This window comes from Cherax quadricarinatus, chromosome 83 (genome assembly GCF_038502225.1).
Source record: "Cherax quadricarinatus isolate ZL_2023a chromosome 83, ASM3850222v1, whole genome shotgun sequence".
NCBI classification, from domain to species: domain Eukaryota; kingdom Metazoa; phylum Arthropoda; class Malacostraca; order Decapoda; family Parastacidae; genus Cherax; species Cherax quadricarinatus.
In genome coordinates, this window is record NC_091374.1 from 1,450,662 (window position 1) to 1,466,167 (window position 15,506).

General features: G+C 36.5%; 2 protein-coding genes across 4 annotated transcripts in view; one reads left to right on the forward strand and one right to left on the reverse strand.

Moving 5' to 3' along the window:
• The window catches only part of LOC128702171 (uncharacterized protein PF3D7_1120600), a 28,385-nt gene extending 25,219 nt beyond the window's left edge, over positions 1–3,166 (forward strand). For both annotated transcript variants that reach the window (XM_053796260.2, XM_070102666.1), the window contains one exon: positions 275–3,166. In XM_053796260.2, coding sequence (XP_053652235.2) covers positions 275–340 — 66 coding nt within the window. In that variant the 3' untranslated portion in view covers positions 341–3,166. The remainder of the gene's footprint in view (positions 1–274) is intronic.
• Ack (activated Cdc42 kinase) overlaps positions 2,130–15,506 on the reverse strand; it is a 43,105-nt gene continuing 29,728 nt past the window's right edge. The window contains exons 15-17 of one of the 2 annotated variants that reach the window (XM_053796261.2): positions 12,680–14,931; positions 10,696–10,877; positions 2,130–6,949 (exon numbers count right to left, since the gene is read on the reverse strand). In XM_053796261.2, the coding sequence (XP_053652236.1) occupies positions 6,850–6,949; positions 10,696–10,877; positions 12,680–14,931 (2,534 nt within the window). In that variant the 3' untranslated portion in view covers positions 2,130–6,849. The remainder of the gene's footprint in view (positions 6,950–10,695; positions 10,878–12,679; positions 14,932–15,506) is intronic. The other variant, XM_053796262.2, reaches the window with a different exon arrangement.

A 15,506-nucleotide genomic window follows, 5' to 3' on the forward strand; every position in this document is an offset into this window, starting at 1 on the left:
ATAAGAAAAATAACAGAAATTACCCTAGTCACCAGTATCTCGCAGTAAGTGGAAACAGAGTGTAAGGTTTCCCTGATATCTCTTCTCCATGATGGCTGTCAAAAGGTGGTTCTATTTCTCAGAAACCACACGTTAGAGCAAAACCACGTTCAGATTTGAATTCATGCATCCCATCCCAAAATTAATTAGACACGCATACTTTTAAACATGAACTGAAATCATTTTTTTTTTTAGTCATTGTAATACTTGTTCATTATGTATGTCTGCTTCACAGGTAATACACCTCAGAGATGATGATCTTCAAGAAGTATCTTTGATTGGTACTCCTCACACCTCCTAGCTCTTGTCATCAGTCTCCCCCAAACATCTAGACTTAAAAGTATAAATAGTACTTTTGTTCTTTTAGGATTATTATTATTATAATCAAAAAGAAACACTAAGCCACAAGGGCTATACAGCTGTTCTTTTAGGAAGTTGCAGTTCCTCTAGATTTTTTTTTTTTTGTAACATCGGCTGTTTCCCACCGAGGCAGGGTAACCTAAAAAGAAAGAAAAATACTTTCATCATCCAACACTTTCACCATCACTCATACATAATCACTGTCTTTGCAATGGTGCTCAGATACGACAGTTTAGAAGTATGTACCTCCCAACTGCCACTATCCTAAACCCCTCCTTTAAAGTGCAAGCATTATACTTCCCATTTCCAGGACTCAAGTCCAGCTAACTGGTTTCCCCTGAATCCCTTCACAAAATATTACCCTGTTCACACTCCAATAGCTCGTCAGGTCCCAAAAACCATTTGCCTCCATTCACTCCTATCTAACATGCTCACGCACGCTTGCTGGTAATCCAAGCCCCTTGCCCACAAAACCTCCTTTACCCCCTCAATCCAACCTTTTTGAGGACGACCCCTACCCCGCCTTCCTTTCCCTACAGATTTATATGCTCTCCATGTCATTCTACTTTGATCCATTCTCTCTAAATGACCAAACCACCTCAAAACAAGCCCTCTGACTAATACTTTTATTACCCCACACCTTCTCCTAATTTCCACACTCTGAATTTTCTGCATAACATTTACACCACACATTGCTCTTAGACAGGACATCTCTACTGCCTCCTCGCCGCAGCATTTCCCAAGCTTCACACCCGTATAAGTGTGTTAGTACCACTTTACTTTCATACATTCCCTTCTTTTGCCTCCATGGATAAAGTGTCTTGTCTCCACAGATACCTCAGTGCACCACTCACCTTTTTTCCTTCATCAGTTCTATGGTTAACTCCATCCTTCATAAACCCATCTGCTGACACGTCAACTCCCAAATATCTGAAAACATTCACTTCTCCCATGCTCCTTCTTTCCAATGTGATACCTAATTTTTCTTTAAATCATCTGATACCCTCATCACCTTACTCTTATCTATGTTCACTTTCAACTTTCTACCTTTACGCACCCTCCCAAACTCATCCACTAACCTTTGCAACTTTCCTTTAGAATCTCCCATAAGCACAGTATACTCTCCCATTTTGTATTTGATTTCCCATAATTTAATCCTACCCCTCTCCCTAACACCTTAGCATTTACCTCTTTTACAACCCTATCTATAAATATATTAACCATGGTGACATTACACATCCCTGTCTAAGACCTATTTTTACCGAGAAGTAACAAAAAAGAATTCTTTACTGTAGGCGAGTGAATCAATAATTTGCTGTTAAAAATCTTATTGAATCAAATCATAGTTATGAAATTTAAAGTCTTAATTTGTTTAAATTAAGAGGGAATAAAAGATAGATTTGACCTGTAAAATCATAACATGACTGTAAACAACTCAGGGAACAGACAGGATTCAAATCCATGGCAAGCCAGTTTTATAATTAGCATACCAGTGCTCTGTCCACTACATCATGCTGGCCTAAACAGATTTCAGCTAGCTTGTGATGGGTTTGAATCCTGTTTGTTCTGTGAGAATTAATGTGCTGTAGTATGAGAGATGGTATGTCTGTCCCAGTTTTTCTAGATACATGGGAAGAAATACATAGGATATATTATTTATTATTATAATCAAAAAAGAAGCGCTAAGCCACAAGGACTATACAGCTACATAGGATATAGAATGGGTAATCTGGCAGTGTATATTCTTTTAATCTGTAACTTCCTGAATATTACAATTTTTTTTTTTTTTTTGCATTTTCAGTTAGGACATTAAACATAATTATAGTTGGTCTCTCTTTTTTCCCCCCTTCCTCTTTATCTTCACATTTCTTCAGTTGCACATTACAAAATCTTAATTTAATTATAAATACATTCAAACCTAAACTCATGCAGAAATCCTTTTGGGTGTTTTCCCCAGTTTTATCTTGAGGTGAGAACATTTGTAGATGGTGGATAGAGCACTGGAGGAATGCACTGCATAAACTATCCTGCTTTGAATACAGGAAAAGGCAAGATACAGACCAAAAGATTTAAAAATACTTAAGCAAACTTATTTGGAGTTGAGATACATAAATATAATATAAAATATGTACTTGTCTTAACAATAACATACAACACTTATTTGAATTCTCCCATAATTTAATTCTCAACTGTCATTAAATTTATTTGTCAACCTTATGTGGGAGTGATAAATGCATAAGTCCTAAACAGGGGTAGTGAGTATTATGAAAATTATATTTCCATGCATGTATAATGAGATTCGGTTAATTACATTTCCTCCATTATAAACACATTCTGGTATAAATGCAAGGCATTACAGATAGTAAAGGCTGACCACACCATATTACTACAGTAAAGAAGACTTGTAACTACTCAGTTTTTATGTAATGTATGAATAATACAAATACTGTATTAAAAATATTTTTAAAATATGTTCATTGTTTACGGAAATTCAGAATTATAGTTTGTCCTTACTATCCACAACATCTTATGTGTATATTCACTTGTGTTTGTGTAAATTAAGTTCAAACTCTTGGGGCTCCACTTTTTAATGATTTGTGTACGCCATTGCATAAATGGACAAGTACGTGTGCGCAAATACATTATGCCGTGCTTTTTAGCCAGAGTGGTCAAGCAAAATTTTTTTGGTTATATTTTTCAATATTTTTTCTTTTGAACTGGGTATATCTACAAGGATTAATATATTTCAATCATTTTTTTTTTATTTTACACAAAAATTAACTGAGCAACTTGCCGTAAACTTTAAGGCAAATTTTATAATCTATATAATCATATTTAAAGTCAATAATTTTAATAAATGACATATGCTGTATTAAATTTGCAGGAAAATGCTAAAAAATGTTAATTTTGTGATGTTCAGAGCAATGTCAATTATAACAAAAGGGTATGCTTGGCTTGTTTTGTAAAATGACCTTTACTTGACAAGTGAAGATTGTAAACTCTGGCTAAATTGCATGCATGCATATACTTATTTTACAGACATGCACTGTTAAACCACAGGAAAGAAATATCTACACCCAGTAATTACACCCTAAGTTTAAAGCCTGTTAAGTATAACCAGGTTAAGTATATGCTATAATTATAATGATTGGATTGGAAAGTCAAAGTATGACTGCAGATGAACAGATTGTATTTAATGCAGGAGATATAAACCAATTCGTGGAAATAAATGGTATAAAATACCGACACAATGGAAATACAAACACATATGCAGTACAATGTGACCCTTTATTGACAACGTTTCGCCCACGCAGTGGGCTTTATCAAGTCACAAACAGACCTACGTGGGTGGAAGGTACGTTGAGTATTTATAGGATGAAGTCAGGTTGAGACTGCTGGGTCAGGCGGAGAATGCTGTATGTGACAATCTACAGAGTAGGGTTATAGAGTCTAATGCCTACGGTAGCTATCCAAGGTATTAGACTATAACCCTACTCGTAGATTGTCACGTGCAGCATTCTGAACCTGACTTAATCCTATAAATACTCAATGTACCTTCCACCCAGGTAGATCTGTTTGTGACTTGATAAAGCCCACTGTGTGGGCGAAACATTGTCAATAAAGGCTCACATTGTACTGCATGTGTGTTTATATTTCCAAACCAATTTGTAAATACAGTAGGATTACAGATATGTGGAGCAAATTTAACAGTTTCCAGAATCTGAAGAGCACAGGGTTGTGGTGGGACCCCCCCCCCCCCACCCCACACACACACACGCACAAAAGAGTGCATATGCAGTTTAGGTAAGGGAAAGCTTTGTTGGGTAGATTAGGTTAAGCTAGGTGGAATGAGATAAGCTAAGCTAAATTGGTTAGGTTAATTAAATTAGGTGGGGTATATTAGTGATGGAGTGAATGATGGTGAAAGTTTTTCTTTTTTCGGGCCACCCTGCCTTGGTGGGAATCGGCCAGTGTGATGATAAAAAATAATAATAAAAAAATATTAGGTTAAGCTATAGGAGCATTATACAAGTACTGCCACCTCACTGTAGCCCCACACCAGGCTTGTATTTCTTAATTTACCACACTGCATCATTGCCATAAATGCAATTCAAGTTTCAAACATGTTGGATCATTACCTAAGTGATAAGGCTTCTTATTTTTTTGTTTAATGGTGGTTTTATCGCCTGTGGATTTAACAATGCATATGTAATACACAATGCATATATGAATTATACATAAATATTAATGGAAAGTAACAGTATTATGGAATTTCTATTGTTCTTACTTTCCTTGAAAAAAGTTCAGTTTCTCACTGCCAAAATGTACTTCTTTTCACATTATCAATTTAAAAATTCTACAATGACCATGAAATTACAATTACAGTTTGTCAGCATACGAAAATATATCAAAATATACAGATTCAAATATAAAAATTAAATACTGTCCAGTATTTTGAAAAAAAAAAAAATTATAATGAGGGTTCACAATCTGTTACTTCAAGTATGTGTATATAGTACAGTATATGTAAGAATGTATACATTCACACATATATTTGCACTTTTATTGCTGACACTTCTTTTTTCAGCACTTACTGTCATATTATTATTATAATCAAAAAGAAGCGCTAAGCCACAAGGGCTATACGCACTTACTGTCATAGAATTTTGATAAGTTTCCAGTGGTTGTAGAACATACTACCTATTCTTTGATCCCATTCCAGCAGTCTACCATTATATTTATGAATAAATATTTTCTTGTCTAATTGACATTATTTTGCAATTGCCTCTCTCTCTTGTTATCCCTTTTAGCACTATCATTTCACACATAACCCAAACCTTTGAGAGGAACCTAGATTCAGCATTTATGTCTGTCCTGGACTATTATCAAGTCGCTTGTGACTTGATAATAGTCCAGAATGGACTGAAATGTAGACTTCAGTTTCCTCTCAAAAGCAGTAGTTATTTGTAAATCATTCCAGCTGCAGCATTGTGATTTTTATTCTTAGCACCATCAACAGAGAGAACAATAACAAATGTAAACTATAAAAATGTAATGTTAAAAAAACATTAGAAATTATTTTTGAAGAAATAAAATGATAGACTACAGCCACTGGAAATCTAGAAAAATATATGACAACCTAAACACTGAAGACATCATTAACATATCAGTATGTTAAAAAGAGTACACCCACATAGTGTTAGCTGAGAAAGTACATACATGCACATGTACACACGCATATAGGGGGAAACACATTCGTCATCATTCACTTGCTCTCTGTCTTGCCAGAAGTGTGTTGACATCACAAGTCAGATTGCCTTCTGACTGCAACATGCCTTCAAAGCGCAGGCACTGCCCTTCCCACCTCCACGACTCAAGTTCGACTAACCAGTTTTCCTGAATCCCTTCATAAATGTTACCTTGCTCACACTCCAAAAGTGTATCTATTAAACACTGACTGCAACATCCCCACCTACCCTACATATATATACATACATACAAGTAACAGGCCTATCATGACTCAAGCAAATTTTATCACAGTTTAAGTTCAGAAATCACCCACTGATGCATGACTTATCAACAGTATTCTCTTTAATTCAAAACTGAAGAGCTCAAAAATAATCACTAAGATACTGTACAGTATTTAAAATCTGCAAACAAAATAAATTATTCAGAGAACACACAAAATACAATGGTTTATTAGACTGACAAAAGCTAGCAAACATTTTATACAGTATTCAGATTTCACTGTGCTTTTACGCTATAATTCTCAGGTTCAACTAGCATTCAATGGTTAACACAATTGGTTAGGAACAAATTAATCAGATCATGTTTGCCTTATATAGCTTAATAAAATAGTTGTCAATGCAGATCTAATCTCCCTTTCCCCACATATAAAATTAATTTCAAACTATGGGGAGAAATTATATTCAAGCAATAATGTTGTATCTAATGGTAACTAATGTCAACAAGTGATTTAAAGAGTTAAAGCATTTAAATTATTTTCTACTATTCCCACAGAAAAAATTAAAACTTATGAGCCATTCCTTGCTTAAAGCACATATAGTGAGCAGAAAAAGGCAAACTTTTACCTTATCATTAATGAAATTAAATATACATTCAGTGATATAAATGAGCTACAAAACTATAATGAAATTTTAAGCTAGTGATCTAGGATAGTTGGAGCAAAATGATGCTAAGTAATATATACTGGTATGAAAGAATTAATAAACAAATCTAATACAGTAAATGCCAAATAAACATGTGTGAATGTGTTATCACAAAAAGACACCTGAATATGAATAAATAAAATATATAACTGCACTTCATTAATTGTTAATCCTTGCTTGAGTTGACATTATAGTTTTGCTCATATAATCATGCTGTAGTATATTAAATTTATGTGGTATCCAAGTAACAAAGAATGTAATATGTTTTTAGAAATTTCTTCTATGCAAATTTATCAAGAAGAGCCGATGCTGAGCGCTCCAACTCCCAGCTATTGGCCTCCAGGATGTACTCACATTCATCTTTACTTGCCATGCCCAATCTGTAGTAAGAAAAGTTATATGCATAAGCTTATCTTTGCAGTATATTTATTTGTCTGTGTATTGTCTATACAATAATAAAAATAGTTACTCCTTGTGATCAAGCACAACTGCTATCAAGACAACTTAGCGAGGAATTTGAGGCACAAAATCTGAAGCTACTGCTAACACAACCACAACATGCATAGTTAGAAAGCTATATGACCACTGATGTCAAAATAACCTAAGGATATGTAACTCAACACAGGCTAACTTTTCCTCTCTCTACAATCACTGTTAATGAATTATGACCAAATAAATGTAACTGTTGTAAAGAGCTGCCTTCAGTGATGCACACTGGCTGGGAATCTTACTGGAACCTTCTCTTGCTTGGTCAAGTACCCATTTCACGGAGCATTTATATTCACTGTAGGTACAGAATACAACAGAGTGAAGTAGTAATCAACAATATTTCAGTGAATTAAAATACTGTCAAGGATTTCATGGTGAGTACAAACAGGAAATGTGCTGTCTCACACTCAGCAGACAGAGGATCGAGCCTCCACTATGTCTTGCACTGAATGACCCAAATGGATTTAGTACTTAATATGAATTAAATTTATAGGTAGTAGGTTGGTAGACAGCAACCACCCAGGGAGGTACTACCGTCCTGCCAAGTGAGTGTAAAACGAAAGCCTGTAATTGTTTTACATGATGGTAGGATTGCTGGTGTCCTTTTTTCTGTCTCATGAACATGCAAGATTTCAGGTACGTCTTGCTACTTCTACTTACACTTAGGTCACACTACACATACATGTACAAGCACATATATACACACCCCTCTGGGTTTTCTTCTATTTTCTTTCTAGTTCTTATTCTTGTTTATTTCCTCTTATCTCCATGGGGAAGTGGAACAGAATTCTTCCTCCGTAAGCCATGCGTGTTGTAAGAGGCGACTAAAATGCCGGGAGCAAGGGGCTAGTAACCTCTTCTCCTGTATATATTACTAAATGTAAAAGAAGAAACTTTCGTTTTTCCTTTTGGGCCACCCCGCCTCGGTGGGATACGGCCGGTGTGTTGAAAGAAGAAGAAAGATGAATTAAATTATTAAAAAAAAAAAAAATCATGTGGTGATGATGAAGAACAAAGAAAAAAAGATTTGTTGATTCTGTCAATTTTGCATTTTGTTTTTGTTGCATTTTCTGGGATGATATTACAGCCTCTCCTCACTTAACGACAGAGTTCCGTTCCTGAGACCACATCGTTAAACGAATCTGTCGTTAAGTGAGGAGCATACCATAATGGTGGTGAGTTTGTGTCAACCATCTTTGATATTGTTTTAATGTCACCTTTGCACCATTTATAACATGTCTGGTATATTTTTAAATGTTTATATAGTAGTTTACTGTATATTAAAATAAACAGAATAGAGGAAATCACCTCTAATATACATTATTTAGGTATGAATACTGGTCAGAGAGCCCGTCATAAGTCCGAGGTTTTGGTAAACAAGTACGTCACCAAGTGAGGAGAGGCTGTATTAGACAAGAGAAAGCTGACATATGCTCATGTAATTTAGTGAAAGAATATGGTTTAAAGATGAGGTGATGTTTTCTAGGCAAGCAATAACTACAAGGAAAATAATGAAACAAGTTAAACACAAAGTTCAAAAGATGGAAAGATGTTTTCTGAAAAGGATTCAACATGAACAGGAAGCCTGTACAGCTATAAAACCAGCATCTATAGCACCAGGACAACACTCTTCACAATGGGTGCCTTGATGCTGATGGGCTTTTGATCCATGAGACTGGGGTTATCCTCCCCTTTGTTAGATCAAATATGATTACCTCCCATTACCCAGGCAATGTATTACCCCTATAGTTTTAGCACTTCCCCATGAATATAATAATTGATGAGAGTAAGACACATGTGCAACATCTGGGTATCTTTATTGTAGACGTTTCGCCATCCAATGGCTTTATCAATACAAATTCCAGGACATAACTTGAAGACAGTAGAACTATGTACAGAAGATGAGGTAATCAGTCCCTCAACCTAGGAGTAGGTGCGAACAGCACCATAGTCGTGGTGCTGTTCGCACCTACTCCTAGGTTGAGGGACTGATTACCTCATCTTCTGTACATAGTTCTACTGTCTTCAAGTTATGTCCTGGAATTTGTATTGATAAAGCCATTGGATGGCGAAACGTCTACAATAAAGATACCCAGATGTTGCACATGTGTCTTACTCTCATCTTGTCGGTATTATATACCATTCGTACACAATATAATAATTATAAAAGTTGAGTGTAGGAAGTATTAATTATCTCTTCCAGGAGTGAAAAATATTATGATGAACTTCTAAGAGTACAGGTTCTTTCCATTAAAGGTTCAGGTTTGCTATCAAGCTTTCTATTTAGCACATGCTTCATTACAGGTACAGACTGACTACCAGTATTTGTAAACAAGGTTTCTTTACCAAGATGCAGGCTTTAAATAAATTAGAATCAACCTGAATAAACTTGTTCATTGCACTTTCTTCCAATAAAAACTGAACCATTAGCTAGAGCTTTACTGAAAATATCATTGTGGAGTGTGCCAAGTATAAATATTGTATCACATGTAACCACATTCCTGCATGTCATCTTAAGCAAGCTTTAAGGCACTGTAGATCACTGTTTACTTTAGATGAGAGCATCATTTAAATACAGGGCAACTATCAGCTGTCTTCTTGATCAGGGTGAGGGAGGGGCAGAGGCAGCATAGATCTTCGATGAGCCTCAAGCTGGTTAACACCATACTAGAACCTGTCCTCTATGTGGGTGTATATAGCTGTAGCAGTGACAGTTTTCATACTTAAACTCTCTTCCAAACTGTATGTTTTGGGTCAATGGTTCATACCCACTGTACAAAGTGTAAATATCTGTATATAAACCATACCACAGGTGGAAATGAACCCGTGGTCAGAGAGTCTGTATATACATTTTGCTGGTGAGAATATATGGTAAACCAAAACTAACTACTGGTGTATATATACTTTATTCCTCATTTCTTTAGTGCTCTTTTGACTGCACTATCTGCAATATCTTGCATGATCAGATATTGCAAGCTTTTGAAAGTATTTATGTTCATGATAGAAAACTTTCCTGCTTCTTGCTTATCTTGTGCTTTGACAATTTCCTCGACTTGTTAAATTTCCTAATTAATTTAAATAACCTTCAGAAGTTTTACCCAGTCATCTTTCATTTCCCCATGTATTTTGTGATTCCAGTTTATCATTTTGACAACACTTGTGAATATCTCTGCTTTTACTTCATTTTTTTTTTTAAATGCAGTGAAGCAAAGTGATTGTCCCTTTAGCAAACAGCTCAATGAAAAGTAATTATGATTATATTTATGAGGAAGTGCCAAACCCATATGCATCATACAGCACCTTAGGAATGAGAGGCAATCAGGTTTATCCAAGGACGAAGAGGCTATCGTCTATTCCTTGGATCAAAAGCCCTTTACTGGCATTATGGTGCTCCCTTAAATGGCTCTTTAGTGAAACGTGCCATTAAGAAATAGGAATACAGTATAGAGAAAAATGCATGCGAGATATTTAATGAAATGAGTACTGCTATTGAATATCAGGATTTCATTATTTATTGTGAACCCTTTAAGTGAAAAATGGTATGAGAATATGAGAGTAAAATAAATTCTTAACAATTTCTAAGATGTCAAGAGGAACATTAGTTTGTGACAGCAAAGCAAGCACTGGCAAAGCTGACCTGTAAAGCTTCTCAACTTTTAGGAAGCGCACAGCACCCTGGTAATCACCACTGGCTATGTGCAGTGCCTGGCGGGCAGCAGCCTTAGAAGTCCCTGGCACCACAGCAGCAACACGGCAAACAAGAGTCTCTCCCCCACTGGCACCATAACCCCTACTACTGCTCCCACCACCACACACCATCTGCAAGCCAGGACCCAAGTGTTGGAAAGGAGATACAGTAAGATGCAAGCAAAGAGGGTGAAGGTGATATAAGCAAGCTCTTAACAAATATAAAAATTAAAAGTGTCCAAAATAACAAGAAAAAATTAATATACTCTATTTGATTATAGTATTACTTTCTGTAACACCTTTTTCATGCTATATAATATGTGGAAGAAATGTGTCTTTCTTTATGCATAACTTTTATATCAAATTAAAAGTTCATTCATATACAATACCCTGCATAAGTAATATAAAAAGTCAATTTTACAATATAAAAAAATATGAAATAAATAAGTCTATGTTTAAATAAACCAGCTATCTCCCACCAAGATATGGTAACTTGAAAAAGCAAACTTTTACCATCATTCAATCAATAGCTGTCTTACCAAAGGTGCACAGACATCACAGTTCAAATGCCCCTCTAAACTACAACATCCCTACCCCTCCTTCAGACTGAAGGAACTGTACTTCCCATCTTGATGACTCAAGTCCAGCTAACCAGTTTTTCTGAATACCTTCATGTTACCTTCCTAACACTCAAACAGCATGTCCAACCATTGAAGCCATGTAAACCATACTACGGGTAGGGATAGAACCTGTGATCATAGAGTCATAAAACTCCAGACCAACGTGCTAGCCACTGGGCCAGCTGGCTAGCACGTCGGCCTGGAGTTTTATAATTCTCTGATCTTGGGTTCTATCCCCGCTAGTGGTATGGTTTGTTTACAATTGTGTCATTACAATTTTGTGAGTTATTAAAGCCATGTGTTTTCACTCGATCTGACCTACAACACCCACACAAGCCTGCAGGATTTTCGAGTCTCTAGTACTCGAAGTCTTCTTTACTCCCTTCTTACAATCCAGCTTTGCACGCTCTTAGTTATCCTATCCTGTTCCATCATCTTTAAATGCCCAAATTATTACACAAACCCCTGTCTAGCCTTCTGAATTATACCTTTGGCAACCCAACATTGTCTTCTAATTTCTAAGCTCCAAATTTTCTACATAATATTCACACCACACACTGTTCTAAAACATGATATCTCTGATATCTGCTATCTCTAGCCTCCCCCTTGCTGCAATGTTAAAAACCCATATCTCACTCATATGAAAGTGTTTGTATCACTGTGCTCTGGCAGTTTTTGCTTCATACACTTTCCTTCTACAGATGTCTCAACAGGGAAAGACAATGGCATAAGCTGACATGCGATAATTTCAAGACACTGTATATGAGGGTATTAGATTTCAAATAGCATAATAATACTAAGTAGACTTGAGTGTTGATGAAAAGAAAGGAATATTTATGCGAGTATGTGTATGTGGGCAAGGGGCTTGGACTTCCAGCAAGCGTGCATGAGCGTGTTAGATAGGAGTGAATGGAGACGAATGGTACTTGGGACCTGACGATCTGTTGGAGTGTGAGCAGGGTAATATTTAGTAATGACACAACTGCAAACAAGATGGGCAAAATTAACTAAGTGTATTTTCAGAACATTATGGTAATATTTTAGAAAGGTTGTTCAGACTATTAAGTCATGTAAAATCAAGACACAGTCTGTGTATGAGAATGGAAGAATAATGAAGACGAGTCATAACATCATTTAACCGAGTATGCCAACTGAACAGTACATATTGAATTATTTTCCTTATTATATGTTCTTAAATGATTAACTCTAGACATCTAGTCACTTAAATTACATTGTTTTTAATAGGCAGCATAATCTTTTGCTTTGAATTACAGTAGATGCAGAAATAATTAGACAGCGACAGACACAACTAACCTGATTATAGTTAACTGTCAGTTGAGGACTAAGAACAACTGTTGGCTGTAACACAGAGCTCGGAATTGTAGGACCACTTTGTTGATGTTGTTCATGGTAATTCTGATGTTGTTGCTGTTCACACCATGGAAGTACAGAAGCAGAAACAGATGTGGATGAACTCTTCTGAGTAAATTGCACTTGCTGCTGAGGCTGTTGCCAGCTATAGCTCATCTGGAAATTGGGAGATACACTGCTCAAACTGGAGACTGCTGGTGTTGTTCTCATATTTGCTGACTGGTTCGGCCATCTTTCATCACTAGTATTTCTGACCTCACTCGGAGGTTTCATGGGGGCTAACGTACACACTGATTCAGTAGAAAACATATGGTTATGTTGAATGAGGCTCCCTGTAGTGCCCAGAATTTGAGGCTGGTTTCCTAGGTTGACACTAGAGATGCCTCCAAGGCTGGCTGTTGAAGTTGGAGGGTACTGAATGAATGGACGAACATGAGCAGTTTTTGGAAAGAACTGTCCAGTGTCTACTATCTGTTTTGGTAGCAAACCTAGGGTTTTTGAAGAGGTAAGAACATCTAAATCTGAGAAGGCACTGTTGCTGATAACTGGTTCTAGCTGATGAACTCTTCTATCACGTTCAACTTTATTCTGGCATGTATTCATTGGTGCGGCTGCAACTGCTAAGTGTGTGTTTCTAGATCCATGTGTATGTTGTGGAGGTGACGGAGATGGTGCTTGAATACTCTGCATTAAATGTTGTCTATCAATTTGGCTAGATGCAGCAAAACTTGAAGTAGCAGAATTTCTTAAAGAATTGCTTACTTCTTTTTCTTTGCCAGTAAAGGTGTTTGCCGAGGCCTGGTCTTTTCCGAGCGATTTTTCAAATTCTGCAATGAAAGCAGGATCTAATCTTGGTAATGTGGCTTTAGTTGGAGTTAGTGGTGCTGGTAAAGCAAGTTGAGTATGATGAACTGACTGTGAAGATACTGTGGATATCTGGGTAGGGTGTAACAAAGAATTTCTTGAAATAGCAGACTGAGGAAATTCCTCTTGTCTACTCTGGCTCTTTTGCACAATTTGTTTATTAGTATACAGAGAAGGGGGTGATGATGACAGTGAAGTGGAAATGTGACTTTGTTCAGTATGTGGTGTTAATCTGGCTTGTGTTGTAGAGATGGGTAATAAGTTTGAACTCGATGACTGAGAAATGGAGCTGATCCACATGTTACTTATTTGTGTATTCAAGTCTCTCATACAATTACTGTCTTGAATACTCTGCACCAAGTGGGAATCTGGAGAGTTAAGATTATTACTTATCAGTGGAAAGACCTGTGTTGAAATTGCCATGCTATTTGATTGGGATGGTGAACTAATGTGGAAAGAATTATGGAGTGATTTTACTATTTGAGAGTTGTGAGACATTCCCACTGTAGTTGAAACACCCATCGATTCTGAGCTTGGACAGACTGATATAGGCAATGAAGGTTTTGAGGTAGCAGTAAGTGAACTATTAATGGTTGAGGATTGGCTTAATGAGACTGAATTATCTAATGGTGAAGAAGTGTTTGTTTGCGAGTTTAACTGACTACTGGATAATGAAGTATTGGCAGACATGTTCGGTGTAGGAATGACAGCTGATGACCCACGTATTACACTTTGGGAAGAAGCTGTGTTAGTGGTGCAGATATTATCTGGGGATTCATATGGTGGCTCATCATAACACCTGATGTATGATGTGTCAAATGGATCAGATGCTTCATGCATTTCATTAACAGCTTTGTTTTTAATTTCACTACTTTTATCATTAACACTACCAACATACTGATCATGGGATCCAATTGTCATATTGTTCTTTGCTGAGTATGTGCATTCCTCACTCTCTGTATCATCATCCCACTCAGAGTCATCATCAAAATCATCACAAAATTCATCAGTATCACCAAAAGAATTAGAATAGATTGTAGGTACAGGTGGGGCTTGCCGATGATGCTGATAATTTTCTGGAAACTCACAATCCAGATTCTGCTGTACATTTTTCTGATGAGTATCACAATTTTGGAGACTGCTCTCCAGGGAAATATTTTGCTGGTTATGAATTAGAGGTTTATTTTGTTGCTTTTTTTGTAACTGGTGAATGGGTGGGCTTGGGCAGGGACGGACCGGTACTCTAAGAGGCTGTTGGACAGCTCCAGTGGTAACAGCAACTGAGGCACTGCTTACATTTTCATAGGTGGGCATATCCTGGTTACCACTTACTGAAAAAGAAAGAAATATTTCATAGATTATTGAAATATTTAAGGGCTACATCAAGCTATATAATACTGTACTGCAAATGTTAATGTTCTTCTGGAAACAATATATAATTTAAATAGTACTGACTAATTGATGGTTAATATGTAAACAGCAGAAACATCTCATATGATAATTGTTGAATATTCCAGCACACTGATTTCTTGCTATTTCATGGCCTCATTAGCTGCTGTTAGTACAAATAAATAAATAGTATCTATAACTGTCCTTGATAAGTAATTGCAAGGAAAACAATGTAGCTCCTTAGCCAGGAGCCACACTTAGCTGGGAGAGATATATAGGAAATTTGAGACATGGAGGGAATGGGACAGGGAAGACAATCTCTCATGAATACAATGCATATATATTAATTTCATCTTCTTCCCCAAAAACCTAATAGGAATTAGATATGGGTTATTAGTATACCAGTCTGCATCTCGGTTAGAACATGGGATGTCTCTGGGAAGATGTTATATGCTTAATGTAGTATTTGCTTAATGGACCTTTATCTGGTTCCTATTTAGATTGTTAAGTGATGACT